The sequence below is a fragment of the Coregonus lavaretus genome, assembly GCF_964263955.1.
Source record: "Coregonus lavaretus genome assembly, contig: HAP1_SCAFFOLD_601, whole genome shotgun sequence".
In the NCBI taxonomy this organism is placed as follows: domain Eukaryota; kingdom Metazoa; phylum Chordata; class Actinopteri; order Salmoniformes; family Salmonidae; genus Coregonus; species Coregonus lavaretus.
The window spans coordinates 62,501-85,472 of NW_028165085.1; the positions used below are offsets into that span (position 1 = coordinate 62,501).

A 22,972-nucleotide genomic window follows, 5' to 3' on the forward strand; every position below is an offset into this window, starting at 1 on the left:
GGCATTGTCATCCTATGGGGGGATAGCCATGGTAGTCAAAATAATGGCCTGCCCAGCATTTTTATACATGACCCTAAGCATGATGGGATGTTAATAGCTTAATTCACCCAGGAACCACACCTGTGTGAAAGCACCTGCTTTCAATATACTTTGTATCCCTCATTTAGTGTTTCATTAATTTTGGCAGTTACCACAGTTACCTGTATATGGGATGTTCGAAGATAATCGACAAGACAGATTTTCCTTGTTGTGAAATCTGATCAGATCTACAGAAGAGCCTAGGGCAGGGCTCTGGGTTTTAACTCCAACCCTGTTCCTGGAGAGATACCCTCCTGTAGGTTCACTCCAACCCTGTTCCTGGAGAGATACCCTCCTATAGGTTCACTCCAACCCTGTTCCTGGAGAGATACCCTCCTATAGGTTCACTCCAACCCTGTTCCTGGAGAGATACCCTCCTGTAGGTTCACTCCAACCCTGTTCCTGGAGAGATACCCTCCTGTAGGTTCACTCCAACCCTGTTCCTGGAGAGATACCATCCTTTAGGTTCACTCCAACCCTGTTCCTGGAGAGATACCCTCCTGTAGGTTCACTCCAACCCTGTTCCTGGAGAGATACCCTCCTATAGGTTCACTCCAACCCTGTTCCTGGAGAGATACCCTCCTATAGGTTCACTCCAACCCTAATCTAGCACACCTGATTCTAATAATTAGCTGGTTTTTTAAAACTGAAATCAGGTTAGTTACAACTGGGGTTGGAGCGAAAACCTACAGGAGGGCAGTTCTCCTGGAACAGGGTTGGAGAGCCCTGGCCTAGGGGAAAGGGGCTATAGGGAAGAAGTGCCTATGAGGTAGGGCTTATGGAAAGTGCCTATGAGGTAGGGCTTATGGGAAGTGTCTAAGGGGTTAGGGGGTTCGCACCTCTACACACTTCTTCATCCCTGAGGCGGCTGCGTAGTGCAGCGATGTATTCTTCTTGTTATCAGTAGCGTTGACATCAGCGTTCTCATACTCTCCCTGGTCCAGCTTGGCTCCGGTCCATTTCAGGATGATCTGGAGACACTCGGCCCTCTTCATCTCGTCCAGCTCGGGCCGGGCCAGCCGCGGCTGCAGAGCCCCCTCCCCCATTAGGATCTGGGGGCCCATACAGAGGAGATGGAGGGACGTCTCATTGTGAGCGTTACGCTTGTTGGGGTTGCCGTCCTTACTGAAGAGAAACGACCTGGAGGAAGAGGAGAGGAGGAAGAGGAAGAAGGGACATGGTTTAGTTGGTACTAATAAGACCCGTTTGATATTTCACAGTCATCCTTAAAAGGGATACTTGGGGATTTTGGCATCAGGGCCCCTTTGTCTACCTGCCCAGATTCAGATGAACTCGTGAACACCATTTTTATGTCTCTGCGTTCAGGTTGAAGGAAGTTGCCAACTAGTGTTAGCAAAATTGCTAACTAGCGTTTGCGCAATGACTTGAAGTCTATGGGAACAGCTAACATACTAGCTGTTCCTGTAGACTTCCAGTCATTGCGCTAACGCTAGTTAGCGTTGGCTCGCGAAACTACCTCTTAACTTCCTTCATACTGGATGCAGTGACATAAAAATGGTATCTACGAGTTCATCTCACTCTGGGGAAATACTGAACTATCCCTTTAAGTACTAGTACTTAGTGAGTACATCAGACTATTTTACTGTAGTGAAGTAATATTTGATATTGTGTATATACAGTATACTATTTATACCTCACATGAGACTCGAAATAAGACTAAGCAATTAGCCTATTAAAATGTTTATGATGCCATAAAGATAATTAGCAATATGCAAGAACACTATAGAGTTACAGTAACAGGCAATGAGGAAATGTCTGAATGGAATTCTAAATACAAGTGTATTTAATTACTTTGTCAAATTAATGGATTCACGTTCAAGGCATAAAGCTTAAGTTACAAAGCATTAACAAGACATTAATCAGGAACATAAGAGAAAGAACAATGAATCTAAGACCCTTTATAACATCTGAGTTGTTTGGATTTAAAATCTGAGTTGTTGACCAATAGTATTACTGTAAAGTTAACCTCAGACATCAGACCTACAGGAAGGAACCTCTGCTTCTCAGGGGGTTGGATTCCTAAGAGAACAGAGACGAAACAGTTGATAAGAAGAGTTCCTTCGGGGGATTCCCTACATCATGAGCGCCTGACTGTCTGAAAGTGGGGGTGCAATTCTCTTTAAAAAATAATACAATAAACCATTACATTATTTTTTATTTTATTTTTCAAACCATATTTATGAACAGAACAGAACTATTTTTCTTAGGTTCTGCCACTAATTATATTGAACTTGAGTACTCAAATAAAAAAACGAATATATTTTAAAAACACAAAGCCAGAAACAAATGTGTGCATTTATCTAGGCCTATATTCCAACAGTCCGCAACAATGACTCATTTATCATAACCATTACAGATAACAAATCATAATTGCTAAATTGCACCATATATACAGTGCCTTCAGAAAGTATTCACACCCCTTCGACTTTTTCCACATTTTGTTGTGTTAATTTAGATTTCTTTGTCACTGGCCTGCACACAATACCCCATAATGTCGAAGTGGAATTTTACAAATTAATTAAAAATGAAAAGCTGAAATGTCTCGAGTAAATAAGTATTCAACCCCTTTGTTATTGCAAGCCCCACAATAAGTTGCAATTTCAAGCACAGATTCAACCACAAAGACCAGGGAGCTTTTCCAATGGCTCGCAAAGAAGGGCACCTATGGGTACAGTAGATAGGTAAAAATAGATATTGAATATCCCTTTGAGCATGGTGAAGTTATTAATTACACTTTGGATGGTGTATCAATACACCCAGTCACTACAAAGATACAGGCGTCCTTCCTAACTCAGTTGCCGGAGAGGAAGGAAACCGCTCAGGGATTTCACCATGAGCCCCATGGTGACTTTAAAACAGTTACAGAGTTTAATGGCTGTGATAGGAGAAAACTGAGGATGGAGCAACAACATTGTAGTTACTCCACAATACTAACCTTATTGACAGAGTGAAAAGAAGGAAGCCTGTACAGAATGAAAAAATATTCAAAAACATGCATCCTGTTTGCAACAAGGCACTAAAGTAATACTGCAAAAATGTGGCAAAGCAATTAACTTTTTGTCCTGAATACAAAGTGTTATGTTTGGGGCAAATCAAATACAACACATTATTGAGTACCACTCTCCATATATTCAAGCATAGTGGTGGCTGCATCATTTTATGGGTATGCTTGTCATCGTAAAGGACTAGGGAGTTTTTCAAGATGAAAAAGAAACGGAATGGAGCTAATCACAGGCAAAATCCTAGAGGAAAACCTGGTTCACTCTGCTTTCCGCCAGACACAGAGATTAATTCACCTTTCAGCAGGACAATAACCTAAAACACAAAGCCAAATATACACTGGAGTTGCTGACCAAGAAGACAGTGAATGTTCCTCAGTGGCCGAGTTACAGTTTTGACTTAAATCTATTTAAAAGTCTATGGCAAGACCTGAAAATGGTTGTCTAGCAAGGATCAACAACCAATTATACAGAGTGTGAAGAATTTTGAAAAATAATAAATGGGCAAATGATGCACAATCTAGGTGTGGAAAGCGCTTAGAGACTTACCCAGAAAGACTCACAGCTGTAATCGCTGCCAAAATGTGCTTCTACAAAGTATTGACTCAGGGGTGTGAATAGATTTGATATTTCAGTTTTTCATTTTCAATAAATTTGCAAAAACATGTTTTCACTGTCATGATGGGTATTCTATTGAATCCATTTTGAATTCAGGCTATAACAACAACATGTGGAATAAGTCCAGGGGCATGAATAATTTCTGAAGGCACTGTATACATTCAGTCAATAAAAAAATATCAACTAGTTGATATAAATGTAGTAACCTCAGCAGTGGTGCCTGCTTGTAGAAGCCTACGGCTTTGCAATGGCATTACCTTGTTTGAAACAGGGCTAAATTTGAAAAGTTGAAATAAAACAATTTCAGGGTTCCAAACCTTTTCGATATATAGGACGTTCAATTTGGTTTATTCTGCCTGTTCTTTGGAATTTTCTAAATGGACTATTCCACGTTGAACACTGCATGGTGATGAATTACGGCCACAACATCTGTTTGGTGAGTAAGCCTAGGATTAATGATTCTGATGAAAATTCGCTCTGTATTTATCAAAATAAAGTTTTTGCATATTTTCCGTGTAGAACCTTTCTATGTTTAGGGGGGTTATAGACTAGCCCTAGGCTAACTAACCTGTCTATGTTTAGGGGGGTTATAGACTAGCCCTAGGCTAACTAACCTGTCTATGTTTAGGGGGTTATAGACTAGCCCTAGGCTAACTAACCCGTCTATGTTTAGGGGGGGGGGGGTTATAGACTAGCCCTAGGCTAACTAACCTGTCTATGTTTAGGGGGTTATAGACTAGCCCTAGGCTAACTAACCTGTCTATGTTTAGGGGGGTTATAGACTAGCCCTAGGCTAACTAACCTGTCTATGTTTAGGGGGGGTTATAGACTAGCCCTAGGCTAACTAACCTGTCTATGTTTAGGGGGTTATAGACTAGCCCTATGCTAACTAACCTGTCTATGTTTAGGGGGGGTTATAGACTAGCCCTAGGCTAACTAACCTGTCTATGTTTAGGGGGTTATAGACTAGCCCTAGGCTAACTAACCTGTCTATGTTTAGGGGGGTTATAGACTAGTCCTAGGCTAACTAACCTGTCTATGTTTAGGGGGGGTTATAGACTAGCCCTAGGCTAACTAACCTGTCTATGTTTAGGGGTTATAGACTAGCCCTAGGCTAACTAACCTGTCTATGTTTAGGGGGGGGGGGGGGGTTATAGACTAGCCCTAGGCTAACTAACCTGTCTATGTTTAGGGGGGTTATAGACTAGCCCTAGGCTAACTAACCTGTCTATGTTTAGGGGGGTTATAGACTAGCCCTAGGCTAACTAACCTGTCTATGTTAAGGGGGGTTATAGACTAGCCCTAGGCTAACTAACCTGTCTATGTTTAGGGGGTTATAGACTAGCCCTAGGCTAACTAACCTGTCTATGTTTAGGGGGGGTTATAGACTAGCCCTAGGCTAACTAACCTGTCTCTGTTAAGGGGGTTATAGACTAGCCCTAGGCTAACTAACCTGTCTCTGTTAAGGGGGTTATAGACTAGCCCTAGGCTAACTAACCTGTCTATGTTTAGGGGGTTATAGACTAGCCCTAGGCTAACTAACCTGTCTATGTTTAGGGGGTTATAGACTAGCCCTAGGCTAACTAACCTGTCTATGTTTAGGGGGGTTATAGACTAGCCCTAGGCTAACTAACCTGTCTATGTTTAGGGGGGTTATAGACTAGCCCTAGGCTAACTAACCTGTCTATGTTTAGGGGGTTATAGACTAGCCCTAGGCTAACTAACCTGTCTATGTTTAGGGGGGTTATAGACTAGCCCTAGGCTAACTAACCTGTCTATGTTAAGGGGGTTATAGACTAGCCCTAGGCTAACTAACCCGTCTATGTTTAGGGGGTTATAGACTAGCCCTAGGCTAACTAACCTGTCTATGTTAAGGGGGGTTATAGACTAGCCCTAGGCTAACTAACCTGTCTATGTTTAGGGGGGGTTATAGACTAGCCCTAGGCTAACTAACCTGTCTATGTTTAGGGGGGTTATAGACTAGCCCTAGGCTAACTAACCTGTCTATGTTTAGGGGGTTATAGACTAGCCCTAGGCTAACTAACCTGTCTATGTTTAGGGGGTTATAGACTAGCCCTAGGCTAACTAACCTGTCTATGTTTAGGGGGGTTATAGACTAGCCCTAGGCTAACTAACCTGTCTATGTTAGGGGGGGGGGGGGGGGGGTTATAGACTAGCCCTAGGCTAACTAACCTGTCTATGTTTAGGGGGTTATAGACTAGCCCTAGGCTAACTAACCTGTCTATGTTTAGGGGGGTTATAGACTAGCCCTAGGCTAACTAACCTGTCTATGTTAAGGGGGGTTATAGACTAGCCCTAGGCTAACTAACCTGTCTATGTTTAGGGGGTTATAGACTAGCCCTAGGCTAACTAACCTGTCTATGTTTAGGGGGTTATAGACTAGCCCTAGGCTAACTAACCTGTCTATGTTTAGGGGGGTTATAGACTAGCCCTAGGCTAACTAACCTGTCTATGTTTAGGGGGGTTATAGACTAGCCCTAGGCTAACTAACCTGTCTATGTTTAGGGGGGTTATAGACTAGCCCTAGGCTAACTAACCTGTCTATGTTTAGGGGGTTATAGACTAGCCCTAGGCTAACTAACCTGTCTATGTTTAGGGGGGTTATAGACTAGCCCTAGGCTAACTAACCTGTCTATGTTTAGGGGGTTATAGACTAGCCCTAGGCTAACTAACCTGTCTATGTTTAGGGGGGTTATAGACTAGCCCTAGGCTAACTAACCTGTCTATGTTTAGGGGGGTTATAGACTAGCCCTAGGCTAACTAACCTGTCTATGTTTAGGGGGGTTATAGACTAGCCCTAGGCTAACTAACCTGTCTATGTTAAGGGGGGGTTATAGACTAGCCCTAGGCTAACTAACCTGTCTATGTTTAGGGGGGGGGGGTTATAGACTAGCCCTAGGCTAACTAACCTGTCTATGTTTAGGGGGGTTATAGACTAGCCCTAGGCTAACTAACCTGCCTATGTTAAGGGGGTTATAGACTAGCCCTAGGCTAACTAACCCGTCTATGTTTAGGGGGGTTATAGACTAGCCCTAGGCTAACTAACCTGTCTATGTTTAGGGGGGGGGGGTTATAGACTAGCCCTAGGCTAACTAACCTGTCTATGTTTAGGGGGGTTATAGACTAGCCCTAGGCTAACTAACCTGTCTATGTTAAGGGGGTTATAGACTAGCCCTAGGCTAACTAACCTGTCTATGTTTAGGGGGGTTATAGACTAGCCCTAGGCTAACTAACCTGTCTATGTTTAGGGGGGTTATAGACTAGCCCTAGGCTAACTAACCTGTCTATGTTTAGGGGGTTATAGACTAGCCCTAGGCTAACTAACCTGTCTATGTTTAGGGGGGTTATAGACTAGCCCTAGGCTAACTAACCTGTCTATGTTTAGGGGGGTTATAGACTAGCCCTAGGCTAACTAACCTGTCTATGTTTAGGGGGTTATAGACTAGCCCTAGGCTAACTAACCTGTCTATGTTTAGGGGGTTATAGACTAGCCCTAGGCTAACTAACCTGTCTATGTTTAGGGGGTTATAGACTAGCCCTAGGCTAACTAACCTGTCTATGTTTAGGGGGGTTATAGACTAGCCCTAGGCTAACTAACCTGTCTATGTTTAGGGGGTTATAGACTAGCCCTAGGCTAACTAACCTGTCTATGTTAAGGGGGTTATAGACTAGCCCTAGGCTAACTAACCTGTCTATGTTTAGGGGGGTTATAGACTAGCCCTAGGCTAACTAACCTGTCTATGTTTAGGGGGTTATAGACTAGCCCTAGGCTAACTAACCTGTCTATGTTTAGGGGGTTATAGACTAGCCCTAGGCTAACTAACTGGTCTATGTTAAGGGGGTTATCACCTAGCCCTAGGCTAACTAACCTGTCTATGTTTAGGGGGTTATAGACTAGCCCTAGGCTAACTAACCTGTCTATGTTTAGGGGGTTATAGACTAGCCCTAGGCTAACTAACCTGTCTATGTTTAGGGGGGTTATAGACTAGCCCTAGGCTAACTAACCTGTCTATGTTTAGGGGGTTATAGACTAGCCCTAGGCTAACTAACCTGTCTATGTTTAGGGGGTTATAGACTAGCCCTAGGCTAACTAACCTGTCTATGTTTAGGGGGGTTATAGACTAGCCCTAGGCTAACTAACCTGTCTATGTTTAGGGGGTTATAGACTAGCCCTAGGCTAACTAACCTGTCTATGTTTAGGGGGTTATAGACTAGCCCTAGGCTAACTAACCTGTCTATGTTTAGGGGGTTATAGACTAGCCCTAGGCTAACTAACCTGTCTATGTTTAGGGGGTTATAGACTAGCCCTAGGCTAACTAACCTGTCTATGTTTAGGGGGGTTATAGACTAGCCCTAGGCTAACTAACCTGTCTATGTTTAGAGGGGGGGGGTTATAGACTAGCCCTAGGCTAACTAACCTGTCTATGTTTAGGGGGGGTTATAGACTAGCCCTAGGCTAACTAACCTGTCTATGTTTAGGGGGGTTATAGACTAGCCCTAGGCTAACTAACCTGTCTATGTTTAGGGGGGTTATAGACTAGCCCTAGGCTAACTAACCTGTCTATGTTAAGGGGGTTATAGACTAGCCCTAGGCTAACTAACCTGTCTATGTTTAGGGGGGGGGGGGGGGGGTTATAGACTAGCCCTAGGCTAACTAACCTGTCTATGTTAAGGGGGTTATAGACTAGCCCTAGGCTAACTAACCTGTCTATGTTTAGGGGGGTTATAGACTAGCCCTAGGCTAACTAACCTGTCTATGTTTAGGGGGGTTATAGACTAGCCCTAGGCTAACTAACCTGTCTATGTTTAGGGGGGGTTATAGACTAGCCCTAGGCTAACTAACCTGTCTATGTTTAGGGGGGTTATAGACTAGCCCTAGGCTAACTAACCTGTCTATGTTTAGGGGGGTTATAGACTAGCCCTAGGCTAACTAACCTGTCTATGTTTAGGGGGTTATAGACTAGCCCTAGGCTAACTAACCTGTCTATGTTTAGGGGGGTTATAGACTAGCCCTAGGCTAACTAACCTGTCTATGTTTAGGGGGGTTATAGACTAGCCCTAGGCTAACTAACCTGTCTATGTTTAGGGGGGTTATAGACTAGCCCTAGGCTAACTAACCTGTCTATGTTTAGGGGGTTATAGACTAGCCCTAGGCTAACTAACCTGTCTATGTTTAGGGGGGTTATAGACTAGCCCTAGGCTAACTAACCTGCCTATGTTAAGGGGGTTATAGACTAGCCCTAGGCTAACTAACCCGTCTATGTTTAGGGGGTTATAGACTAGCCCTAGGCTAACTAACCTGTCTATGTTTAGGGGGGTTATAGACTAGCCCTAGGCTAACTAACCTGTCTATGTTTAGGGGGGGGTTATAGACTAGCCCTAGGCTAACTAACCTGTCTATGTTTAGGGGGGGGGGGGTTATAGACTAGCCCTAGGCTAACTAACCTGTCTATGTTCAGGGGGGTTATAGACTAGCCCTAGGCTAACTAACCTGTCTATGTTTAGGGGGTTATAGACTAGCCCTAGGCTAACTAACCTGTCTATGTTTAGGGGGTTATAGACTAGCCCTAGGCTAACTAACCTGTCTATGTTTAGGGGGGTTATAGACTAGCCCTAGGCTAACTAACCTGTCTATGTTTAGGGGGGTTATAGACTAGCCCTAGGCTAACTAACCTGTCTATGTTTAGGGGGTTATAGACTAGCCCTAGGCTAACTAACCTGTCTATGTTTAGGGGGTTATAGACTAGCCCTAGGCTAACTAACCTGTCTATGTTTAGGGGGGTTATAGACTAGCCCTAGGCTAACTAACCTGTCTATGTTTAGGGGGTTATAGACTAGCCCTAGGCTAACTAACCTGTCTATGTTTAGGGGGGGGTTATAGACTAGCCCTAGGCTAACTAACCTGTCTATGTTTAGGGGGTTATAGACTAGCCCTAGGCTAACTAACCTGTCTATGTTTAGGGGGTTATAGACTAGCCCTAGGCTAACTAACCTGTCTATGTTTAGGGGGGTTATAGACTAGCCCTAGGCTAACTAACCTGTCTATGTTTAGGGGGGTTATAGACTAGCCCTAGGCTAACTAACCTGTCTATGTTCAGGGGGGTTATAGACTAGCCCTAGGCTAACTAACCTGTCTATGTTTAGGGGGGGTTATAGACTAGCCCTAGGCTAACTAACCTGTCTATGTTTAGGGGGGTTATAGACTAGCCCTAGGCTAACTAACCTGTCTATGTTTAGGGGGTTATAGACTAGCCCTAGGCTAACTAACCTGTCTATGTTAAGGGGGGTTATAGACTAGCCCTAGGCTAACTAACCTGTCTATGTTTAGGGGGGTTATAGACTAGCCCTAGGCTAACTAACCTGTCTATGTTTAGGGGGTTATAGACTAGCCCTAGGCTAACTAACCTGTCTATGTTTAGGGGGGTTATAGACTAGCCCTAGGCTAACTAACCTGTCTATGTTTAGGGGGTTATAGACTAGCCCTATGCTAACTAACCTGTCTATGTTTAGGGGGTTATAGACTAGCCCTAGGCTAACTAACCTGTCTATGTTTAGGGGGGTTATAGACTAGCCCTAGGCTAACTAACCTGTCTATGTTTAGGGGGTTATAGACTAGCCCTAGGCTAACTAACCTGTCTATGTTTAGGGGGGTTATAGACTAGCCCTATGCTAACTAACCTGTCTATGTTTAGGGGGTTATAGACTAGCCCTAGGCTAACTAACCTGTCTATGTTTAGGGGGGGGGGGGGGGGGTTATAGACTAGCCCTAGGCTAACTAACCTGTCTATGTTTAGGGGGTTATAGACTAGCCCTAGGCTAACTAACCTGTCTATGTTTAGGGGGGGGGGGGTTATAGACTAGCCCTAGGCTAACTAACCTGTCTATGTTTAGGGGGTTATAGACTAGCCCTAGGCTAACTAACCTGTCTATGTTTAGGGGGTTATAGACTAGCCCTAGGCTAACTAACCTGTCTATGTTTAGGGGGTTATAGACTAGCCCTAGGCTAACTAACCTGTCTATGTTTAGGGGGGGTTATAGACTAGCCCTAGACTAACCAATTCTAAATGGCACTAGCAGTTCGCAAGGTAGCCTAAGCGGATAACAGACTGAACGCAATTATTCCAAAACTGTAGCTCGTTGGAACACATATTTCCCTACTTCAGTCAACCAGTCCATTTTGAATTTGTGATAAAACTGTCGTCATTTGGCAGGGAAATGTAGCTTGTGTATACAATCAGTTAGATACGTTTTTAATAGGCATTTATTTCTGTAGGGCTAACGGGAGCTTGTGTGTGAGCACTCAGGACGTGTGTGTGTAGAGGGAGCACTCAGGACGTGTGTGTGTAGAGGGAGCACTCAGGACGTGTGTGTGTGTAGAGGGAGCACTCAGGACGTGTGTGTGTGTGTAGAGGGAGCACTCAGGACGTGTGTGTGTGTAGAGGGAGCACTCAGGACGTGTGTGTGTGTAGAGGGAGCACTCAGGACGTGTGTGTGTGTAGAGGGAGCACTCAGGACGTGTGTGTGTGTAGAGGGAGCACTCAGGACGTGTGTGTGTGTAGAGGGAGCACTCAGGACGTGTGTGTGTGTAGAGGGAGCACTCAGGACGTGTGTGTGTAGAGGGAGCACTCAGGACGTGTGTGTGTGTAGAGGGAGCACTCAGGACGTGTGTGTGTAGAGGGAGCACTCAGGACGTGTGTGTGTGTAGAGGGAGCACTCAGGACGTGTGTGTGTGTGTGTGTAGAGGGAGCACTCAGGACGTGTGTGTGTGTAGAGGGAGCACTCAGGACGTGTGTGTGTGTGTAGAGGGAGCACTCAGGACGTGTGTGTGTGTAGAGGGAGCACTCAGAATGCAATTGAGTGAGTGAGACAGAGTGGAAAGGGAATTTAGGGAGAAGAACTGCGTGACGCTTGGCATGATTTCTTTTTTGTTGTGCCCCGCAAATGCACATGTAGGCCTTTGGAGCACAAGAGTCAAAGCAAATTAAGGTTGTCTTCAAGAAGAAGAAAAAAATGTCACATTTTTCCAAGGCCACGTTACACCAAATAGTTTTACAGTCGCCTGTATGCCCATAGGCGACACTGTAACCAGGAAGCAGGCGACACTGTAACCAGGAAGCGCATACGGGGCTCAGCCAGGACTGTTACTTTTGGAACTCAATGAAAACATTTTAACAATGTGATTTAACCGATTGATGATGTCGGGAAAATAGATAGCAAAAATGCAGAATGATGTTAAATGCCTGTAAACATCTTGGGGAGATTTTGTTATTTATTTACAGATTTAATCATGTGATATCAGGCCTCAGTATCTACTTGAGAGCTACACATTGACAGCCTCCGAGCTACCGGACAAGCAGTTTCCTGTTAAGGTACAACCTTTGGATGGCTGATGGAAGCCTACTCTGAGTCAATGGGAGAATCTCAATTGCATACTCTCTCCTTCTCAAAACCAATTGGATGAGAAAGCCTAGAGGTCCCTCCCCTTTGACCTTCTCCTCCAATGGGTTTTGAGAAGGTGGTGAGGAGAGAGGACGTGAGATTCTCCCACTGCCTCAGATTAGAGTTTACCTTCCAGACGCTGTGACACAGAGAACCCACAGACCGTGCTCATCACGGGTTCGGCAAAGTTAAATGTCAATTTGCTCGTGGGTCAGGGTCGAGCCAATGGAGGGTTGGGGGGGGGGAGGGGGGCTATGTGGTCAAGCAAACAGAGGGGAAATGATGCCTTCATAGAATTGGCAGGAATGGCCAGCAGAGCAGCAGTCTGGTGGGAACAGGTTCCAGACACGATGGTTGGTTGTTCTCTACAATAATGGTTAGCCCAGGGGCAACTGTCAACTACGCTGTTGTTACGATGAAAAAAACAGTCTCATCTGACTTTAACAGTTTGACTCATTTATCCTCTCTGTGGTCTAGAACACCACCATGTCCACAGCCAAACCAAATCACAAGGTTACAAAAGGACCACAGCCACTTGTACTGATGGCCAACAATTGATTACCAATAACCGCAGTGAAATAGATTTCCCTCTGAGCGTGTGATGAACTCAAGAGTACACAGCTACTCTGACAGGTCCAGACAATAACACCCAAGTCTGTGTAGGAAGGGCCCTGGTCAAAAAGCAGTGCACTACATAGGGGATAGGAAGCCATTTGAGACACATCCTAAGCAAAATGACAGTATGATGAAGAAGCAGGAAAAATGGTGTCGCCGGTCAATGTAGTTCCCTGCAAGTTGCCCTAGAGAAACACACACACACAGACTATCATGCCCTATTAGGGGCGGCAGGTAGCTTTAGTGGTTAAGAGCGTTGTGCCAGTAACCGAATGGTCGCTGGTTCTAATCCCAGAGCCGACTAGGTGAAAAATCTGTCGGTGTGCCCTTGAGCAAGGCACTTAACCCTAATTGCTCCTGTAAGTCGCTCTGGATAAGAGCGTCTGCTAAATGACTAAAATGTAAATGTATTAAACCTTCATAGAGCTAAGCCCTGCTATAGAACTACATCCTGTTGGAATCCTTCAGAAATGATTAGCGCGCTTCCTTTCCTCCTTTGAAACGATCACATATATCTGAACTGGCTGGGTTGGTAGAAGTAGTATGGTGGTAAGTTCGCTTACACCCTGTCCAGTTATTTATAGATCTGTGCTTGGCTCAACGCAACAAGGAAGGAAGGACGCATTTCTAAAGTATTGTAACAGGGCCCTAGTGTTAGAGACTAGTGCCCTGCAGTCCAGGTAGTCACTTCCTGTTTCAGTAGGATTTATTCTGTTTATTCGAGCCCTGCAGTCCAGGTAGTCACTTCCTGTTTCAGTAGGATTTCTTCTGTTTAGTGGAGCCCTGCAGTCCAGGTAGTCACTTCCTGTTTCAGTAGGATTTATTCTGTTTAGTGGAGCCCTGCAGTCCAGGTAGTCACTTCCTGTTTCAGTAGGATTTCTTCTGTTTAGTGTAGCCCTGCAGTCCAGGTAGTCACTTCCTGTTTCAGTAGGATTTCTTCTGTTTAGTGGAGCCCTGCAGTCCAGGTAGTCACTTCCTGTTTCAGTAGGATTTCTTCTGTTTAGTGGAGCCCTGCAGTCCAGGTAGTCACTTCCTGTTTCAGTAGGATTTATTCTGTTTAGTGGAGCCCTGCAGTCCAGGTAGTCACTTCCTGTTTCAGTAGGATTTCTTCTGTTTGGTGCCTGATGAACACCACCCTGGCTTTATAGGAATTGGTGCCCTGCTATTTCGTAAGTACAGTGTTAGAGAGGTGAAGGAGGCTTGTAGCTCAGTCTCAGGGTGGTTTTTGCATTCCCGTGTGTGTGTCTAACAGATGGTTCCTAGCAGGGGCAGATGGGGCAGAGCACACTGAGCAGGACCACAGACACACAACACTTTCCCCATCCTGGACACAGAGAGCAGGGGAGTAGCTGCTACCACGCAATAATAATAATAATAATAATAATAATAATAATAATAATAATAATAATAATAATATGCCATTTAGCAGACACTTTTATCCAAAGCGACTTACAGTCATGCGTGCATACATTATTTTTATTTTTTTTGTGTATGGGTGGTCCCGGGGATCGAACCCACTACCTTGGCGTTACAAGCGCCATGCTCTACCAGCTGAGCTTTTAGACACGGTAATAATCTTAAATAATAATAATATGACATTTAGCAGACGCTTTTATCCAAAGCAACTTACAGTCATGCGTGCATACATTTTTGTGTATGGGTGGTCCCGGGGATCGAACCCACTACCTTGGCGTTACAAGCGCCGTGCTCTACCAGCTGAGCTACAGAGGACCACATAGGCTACATACAGCTAAAAATGTAGTGGTGAATACCTCCACTTGAAAAGCCATTGGAAAAAAAAGTCATCTTTAAACTAACTGCTCAATTCAATCACATTTTAAATAGCATGTTAGTCTGTCTGTGCAACTCACTGACACCATTTTGCCCTTCTACAGCACAAATCTACTGAATTTCATTTCCGAGCCATAACTGTAGCCTAAATACTACTTTGTCAACTGACTTGCTGTTGCTGGATAAATAAAAAGGTTAAACAAACGGTTTAGATAAATACACTGAATTAGCGGTGAACCCAAACAAGCCGTTTGTTGCTGGGTCCAGACGAAGACCTTCAGGTCGAAACGGAACGTTGCACAACAACAACTGTGGGAACACTCACCAGTGAAGCGTCCTGGGTATCTATGCTATAACCCAGGGATCATCAACTAGACTCACCAGTGAAGCGTCCTGGGTATCTATGCTATAACCCAGGGATCATCAACTAGACTCACCAGTGAAGCGTCCTGGGTATCTATGCTATAACCCAGGGATCATCAACTAGACTCACCAGTGAAGCTTCCTGGGTATCTATGCTATAACCCAGGGATCATCAACTAGACTCACCAGTGAAGCGTCCTGGGTATCTATGCTATAACCCAGGGATCATCAACTAGACTCACCAGTGAAGCTTCCTGGGTATCTATGCTATAACCCAGGGATCATCAACTAGACTCACCAGTGAAGCGTCCTGGGTATCTATGCTATAACCCAGGGATCATCAACTAGACTCACCAGTGAAGCGTCCTGGGTATCTATGCTATAACCCAGGGATCATCAACTAGACTCACCAGTGAAGCGTCCTGGGTATCTATGCTATAACCCAGGGATCATCAACTAGACTCACCAGTGAAGCGTCCTGGGTATCTATGCTATAACCCAGGGATCATCAACTAGACTCACCAGTGAAGCGTCCTGGGTATCTATGCTATAACCCAGGGATCATCAACTAGACTCACCAGTGAAGCGTCCTGGGTATCTATGCTATAACCCAGGGATCATCAACTAGACTCACCAGTGAAGCGTCCTGGGTATCTATGCTATAACCCAGGGATCATCAACTAGACTCACCAGTGAAGCGTCCTGGGTATCTATGCTATAACCCAGGGATCATCAACTAGACTCACCAGTGAAGCTTCCTGGGTATCTATGCTATAACCCAGGGATCATCAACTAGACTCACCAGTGAAGCGTCCTGGGTATCTATGCTATAACCCAGGGATCATCAACTAGATTCAGCCGCCGGTCGTTTTTTTCTTGAGCCCAAACAGATGTAATATTTGACTAAAACAATCTCAGACCTTGCTTACATTTGTATATGATCACATATAAACGACATAGCCAAAAGGTATGCGGACACCACTTCAAAATTAGTGGATTTGGTTATTTCAGCCACATCCGTTGCTGACAGGTGTATAGAATCGAGCACACCACCATGCAATCTCCATAGACAAACATTGGCAGTAGAATGGCCTTACTGAATAGCTCAGTTACTTTCAACGTGGCAACGTCATAGGATGCCACCTTTCCAACAAGTCAGTTCGTCAAATTTCTGCCCTGCTGGAGATGCCCCGGTCAACAGTAAGTGCTGTTATTGGGAAGTGGAAACGTCTAGGAGCAACAACGGCTCAGCCGCGAAGTGGTAGGCCACACAAGCTCACAGAATGGGATCGCTGAGTGCTGAAGCGCGTAGCACGTAGAAATCATCTTTCCTCGGTTGCAACACTCACTACCGAGTTCCAAACTGCCTTTGGAAGCAACGTTAGCACTAGAACTGTTCGTCGGGAGCTTCATGAAATGGGTTTCCATGGCCAAGCAGCCGCTCACAAGCCTAAGATCGCCATGCGCAATGCCAAGCGTCGGCTGGAGTGGTGTAAAGCTCGCCGCCATTGGACTCTGGAGCAGTGGAAACGCGTTCTCTGGAGTGATGAATCACGCTTCACCATCTGGCAGTCCGACGGACGAATCTGGGTTTGGTGGATGCCAGGAGAACGCTACCTGCCCCAATGCATAGTGCCAACTGTAAAGTTTGGTGGAGGAGGAATAATGGTCTGAGACTGTTTTTCATGGTTCGGGCTAGGCCCCTTACTACTCTTGGCAGAATGGAAGCAAGTCCCCGCAGCAATGTTCCAACATCTAGTCTTTATATCCAACACCAACAACAACAAAAATATACATACACTACCGGTCAAAAGTTTTAGAACACCTACTCATTCAAGGGCTTTTCTTTATTTTTGCTATTTTCTACATTGTAGAATAATAGTGAAGACATCCAAACTATGAAATAACACATATGGAATCATGTAGTAACCAAAAAAGTGTTCAACAAATCAAAATATATTTTATATTTGAGATTCTTCAATAGCCACCCTTTGCCTTGATGACAGCTTGCACACTCTTGAAGCATACACTGCCGATTTTGCAGGTTTTCCTACTTACAAAGCATGTAGAGGTCTGTAATTTTTATCATAGGTACACTTCAACTGTGAGAGACGGAATCTAAAACAAAAATCCAGAAAATCACATTGTATGATTTTTAAGTAATTAATTTGCATTTTATTGCATGACATAAGTATTTGATCACCTACCAACCAGTAAGAATTCCGGCTCTCACAGACCTGTTCGTTTTTCTTTAAGAAGCCCTCCTGTTCTCCACTCATTACCTGTATTAACTGCACCTGTTTGAACTCGTTACCTGTATAAAAGACACCTGTCCACACACTCAATCAAACAGACTCCAACCTCTCCACAATGGCCAAGACCAGAGAGCTGTGTAAGGACATCAGGGATAAAATTGTAGACCTGCACAAGGCTGGGATGGGCTACAGGACAATAGGCAAGCAGCTTGGTGAGAAGGCAACAACTGTTGGCGCAATTATTAGAAAATGGAAGAAGTTCAAGATGACGGTCAATCACCCTCGGTCTGGGGCTCCACGCAAGATCTCACCTCGTGGGGCATCAATGATCATGAGGAAGGTGAGGGATCAGCCCAGAACTACACGGCAGGACTTGGTCAATGACCTGAAGAGAGCTGGGACCACAGTCTCAAAGAAAACCATTAGTAACACACTACGCCGTCATGGATTAAAATCCTGCAGCGCACGCAAGGTCCCCCTGCTCAAGCCAGCGCATGTCCAGGCCCATCTGAAGTTTGCCAATGACCATCTGGATGATCCAGAGGAGGAATGGGAGAAGGTCATGTGGTCTGATGAGACAAAAATATAGCTTTTTGGTCTAAACTCCACTCGCCGTGTTTGGAGGAAGAAGAAGGATGAGTACAACCCCAAGAACACCATCCCAACCGTGAAGCATGGAGGTGGAAACATCATTCTTTGGAGATGCTTTTCTGCAAAGGGGACAGGACGACTGCACCGTATTGAGGGGAGGATGGATGGGGCCATGCATCGCGAGATCTTGGCCAACAACCTCCTTCCCTCAGTAAGAGCATTGAAGATGGGTCGTGGCTGGGTCTTCCAGCATGACAACGATCCGAAACACACAGCCAGGGCAACTAAGGAGTGGCTCCGTAAGAAGCATCTCAAGGTCCTGGAGTGGCCTAGCCAGTCTCCAGACCTGAACCCAATGAAAAATCTTTGGAGGGAGCTGAAAGTCCGTATTGCCCAGCGACAGCCCCGAAACCTGAGGGATCTGGAGAAGGTCTGTATGGAGGAGTGGGCCAAAATCCCTGCTGCAGTGTGTGCAAACCTGGTCAAGACCTACAGGAAACGTATGATCTCTGTAATTGCAAACAAAGGTTTCTGTACCAAATATTAAGTTCTGCTTTTCTGATGTATCAAATACTTATGGTCATGCAATAAAATGCAAATTAATTACTTAAAAATCATACAATGTGATTTTCTGGATTTTTCACATTCACAGTTGAAGTGCACTATGATAAAAATTACAGACCTCTACATGCTTTGTAAGTAGGAAAACCTGCAAAATCGGCAGTGTATCAAATACTTCTTCTACCCACTGTATATTTATTCAGGTTCTTTCCTCAGTTTTCATATTTCTGGTTACTACACATTTCATTGACTCCCAATTTCAGATGACTTCATACAATTAGATGGGCCAGAGGGGTCAGACACACTGTATATTTGAAAAAGGGGGGCATGTATCCGTCATGTCCTCACCTGACGATTCGTGTCATGGCGTGCCTGGTGGCATAGTGGAGAGGAGTGTTGCGCTGGTAGGGTTCGCCATACGAGGTGTTGGGGTCCAGACTCTCTTTAAACTGGGGGCTACCCTCATACAGCTGATAGGCCAGACCCTCGTCACCATTGATCAGAGCCTTGCGGAACTTGGTGGCTGTGTTCCCCATCGCCACCTCAGATTCCAGCAGGAGGAGCTTCAACCTGAAGGTGTTTGGTGATATTCAACCCGTCCAAGCGCAGAGGGACAGCATACTGGAGCTACTGAGGGGGAGAGCAGAGAGGATAGAGATGAAATTACAGCCAAAGAAATACAGCTAGTTCCATCAGACCATAACAATACATCATGCTCGCATTTAGGAGGGTGCAATGCATTGAATAACATTTAGGAAGGTGCGATGCATTGAATATCATTTAGGAGGGTGCAATGCATTGAATATCATTTAGGAAGGTTCAATGCATTGAATAACATTTAGGAAGGTTCAATGCATTGAATAACATTTAGGAGGGTGCGATGCATTGAATATCATTTAGGAGGGTGCAATGCATTGAATAACATTTAGGAAGGTGCAATGCATTGAATAACATTTAGGAGGGTGTAATGCATTGAATAACATTTAGGAGGGTGCAATGCATTGAATATCATTTAGGAGGGTGCAATGCATTGAATAACATTTAGGAGGGTGCGATGCATTGAATAACATTTAGGAGGGTGCGATGCATTGAATATCATTTAGGAGGGTGCAATGCATTGAATATCATTTAGGAGGGTGCGATGCATTGAATAACATTTAGGAGGGTGCGATGCATTGAATAACATTTAGGAGGGTGCGATGCATTGAATAACATTTAGGAGGGTGCGATGCATTGAATAACATTTAGGAGGGTGCGATGCATTGAATAACATTCCTTTAATCTACATGATTCCTTTACTCAGAGAGGTACGTATGCTCTATGCTATATTTCTGTCTGAACATTCCACAACATTGTTCCCTACCGAACACAACCCAGATTTCAACAACACACAATAACAGGATGTGTCATGCCAAACATACCTAAAGCCATTTTTCTGGTTAACCTAAGAATTTAAAAAAAATTCAACTGTCATTCTGGTTTATCCTAGAATTCCTAACAATAAACGCTTTTCAATTGACAACAAATACAAAATCATAGAATCCTACAAAACCACCCTACTTACCAACAATAAAACAGGAGAAGAGTAGCCTAACTGGGTAACTGCAAGTCCAAACCACAAAACCACTAACTGAGGGGGAGAGGCTGATGTCCACGCATGCACCTTGTTGTCCTGCTAGGGTTAATGCTATTTTCTGACTGGCTCACCGTGCCAGCTCATCTCGTGGGGAGAGAGAGAGAGAGAGAGACAAGACTTCCTTTGGTATCACCAGGGGCTTCCTGCTTCACTCTGCCAACTGTCCTCACTCTGAGACCAGGGCCCAGGCCCAAATTGAACCCTATTCCCTATGTAGTGTACTACTTTTAACCAGAGCCCTATGGGTCCTGGTCAAAAGTAGCGCACTACATAGGGAATAGGGTGCCATTTGGGACTAGCCATAAGACCCATTGTGGACTTGGACTCCACCGATGCCATATGTTGATGTGGGTACACAGGCACAGGGCAGTGGGGACGGACATGCTCCTACTACCATCCTGCTCTACTCACAATAGGGACATCCCAGACATAGACTGTATGAGTCAGTACCCAGACATAGACTGTATGAGTCAGTACCCAGACATAGACTGTATGAGTCAGTACCCAGACATAGACTGTATGAGTCAGTACCCAGACACAGACTGTATGAGTCAGTACCCAGACATAGACTGTATGAGTCAGTACCCAGACATAGACTGTATGAGTCAGTACCCAGACATAGACTGTATGAGTCAGTACCCAGACATAGACTGTATGAGTCAGTACCCAGACATAGACTGTATGAGACAGTACCCAGACATAGACTGTATGAGTCAGTACCCAGACATAGACTGTATGAGACAGTACCCAGACATAGACTGTATGAGTCAGTACCCAGACATAGACTGTATGAGTCAGTACCCAGACATAGACTGTATGAGTCAGTACCCAGACATAGACTGTATGAGTCAGTACCCAGACATAGACTGTATGAGTCAGTACCCAGACATAGACTGTATGAGTCAGTACCCAGACAGACTGTATTAAAACCTCACCTCCACTCAGCAATACAAATTACAAAACATGCTACTAGCTAACGTTTGGGAAATCATGTGACAAACCACCAAATTGTTTTAATTTGCAACTCTTCCTGGGCACGTTACATAATGTTTGTTTATTTGGCTCAGCCTCCACATAGTCAATGTGATTGTCTTGATTGTTTTATTGTGTGACCTGTTGGGGCTGTTTTGATAACAATAAAGTATAATGTGATCCCAAATGAGTTTAGGTCTTCACAGAGGACAGGACCAGAGGACCTTCTGCATCCCACATGGCACCCCATTCCCTATATAGTGCACTACTTTTGACCAGAGAATGGCACCCTATTCCCTATATAGTGCACTACTTTAGACCAGAGAATGGCACCCCATTCCCTATATAGTGCACTACTTTGACCAGGGCCCATTGACTGCAAGAGAGATAGAAGTGGACGTAGCCCAGCAATGGAGTCCGCATATGGAGCAGTACAACACCGCAAGAGAGATACAGTGGCTTGCGAAAGTATTCACCCCCCTTGGCATTTTTCCTATTTTGTTGCCTTACAACCTGGAATTAAAATTGATTTTGGGGGGGTTTGTATCATTTGATTTACACAACATGCCTACCACTTTGAAGATGATATATTTTTTTTTAAACAAACAAGAAATAAGACAAAAAAACAGAAACCTTGAGCGTGCATAACTATTCACCCCCCCCCCCCAAAGTCAATACTTTGTAGAGCCACCTTTTGCAGCAATTACAGCTGCAGGTCTCTTGGGGTAGGTCTCTATGAGCTTGGCACATCTAGCCACTGGGATTTTTGCCCATTCTTCAAGGCAAAACTGCTCCAGCTCCTTGAGGTTGGATGGGTTCCGCTGGTGTACAGCAATCTTTAAGTCATACCACAGATTCTCAATTGGATTGAGGTATGGGCTTTGACTAGGCCATTCCAATACATTTATATGTTTCCCCTTAAACCACTCAAGTGTTGCTTTAGCAGTATGCTTATGGTCATTGTCCTGCTGGAAGGTGAACCTCCGTCCCAGTCTCAAATCTCTGGAAGATTGAAACAGGTTTCCCTCAAGAATTTCCCTGTATTTAGCGCCATCCATCATTCCTTCAATTCAGACCAGTTTCCCAGTCCCTGCCGATGAAAAACATCCCCACAACATGATGGTGCCACCACCATGCTTCACTGTGGGGATGGTGTTCTCAGGGTGATGAGAGGTGTTGGGTTTGCGCCAGACATAGCGTTGTCCTTGATGGCCAAAAAGCTCAATTTTAGTCTCATCTGACCATTCCTTTTGGAGAACACCAAACGTGTTTGCTTATTTTTTTCTTTAAGCAATGGCTTTTCTCTGGCCACTCTTCCGTAAAGCCTAGCTCTGTGGAGTGTACGGCTTAAAGTGATCCTATGGACAGATACTCCAATCTCCGCTGTGGAGCTTTGCAGCTCCTTCAGGGTTATCTCTGGTCTCTTTGTTGCCTCTCTAATTTATGCCCTCCTTGCCTGGTCCGTGGGTTTTGGTGGGCGGCCCTCTCTTGGCAGGTTTGTTGTGGTGCCATATTCTTTCCATCTTTTAATAACGGATTTAAAATGGTGCTCCATATGCATATTGACTCAAGTTTGCCAAAAAGCACCTGGATGATCATCAATACTCTTGGAAGAACGTTCTATGGACAGATGATTCAAAAGTATAACTTTTTGGACGACATGGTTCCAGTAATGCCTGGCGAAAACCAAACTCTGCATTCCACAGTAAGAACATCATACCAAAGGTCAAGCATGGTGGTGGTGGTGTGATGGTTTGGGGATGCTTTGCTGCCTCAGGACCTGGATGACTTGCCTTAATAGAAGGAACCATAAATTCTGCTCTGTATCAGAGAATTCTACAGGAGAATGGCAGACCATCCGTCTGTGAGCTGAAGCTAAAGCGCAGCTGGGTCATGCAGCAAGACAATGATCCAAAACACACAATCAAGTCTACATGAAAAATGGTTAAAAAGCAACAAATTGGAAGTTTTGGAATGGCCTAGTCAAAGTCCAGACCTAATCCCAATTGAGA

General features: G+C 44.6%; 1 protein-coding gene across 1 annotated transcript in view; it reads right to left on the reverse strand.

Annotated features, from left to right (window-relative positions):
• Nucleotides 1-22,972, reverse strand: part of LOC311116286 (ankyrin repeat and IBR domain-containing protein 1-like) — a 72,710-nt gene that overhangs the window by 47,079 nt on the left and 2,659 nt on the right. Inside the window, exons 2-3 of the mRNA XM_084191388.1 lie at nucleotides 18,701-18,982; nucleotides 918-1,218 (exon numbers count right to left, since the gene is read on the reverse strand). Coding sequence (XP_084047514.1) covers nucleotides 918-1,218; nucleotides 18,701-18,888 — 489 coding nt within the window. The 5' untranslated portion in view covers nucleotides 18,889-18,982. The remainder of the gene's footprint in view (nucleotides 1-917; nucleotides 1,219-18,700; nucleotides 18,983-22,972) is intronic.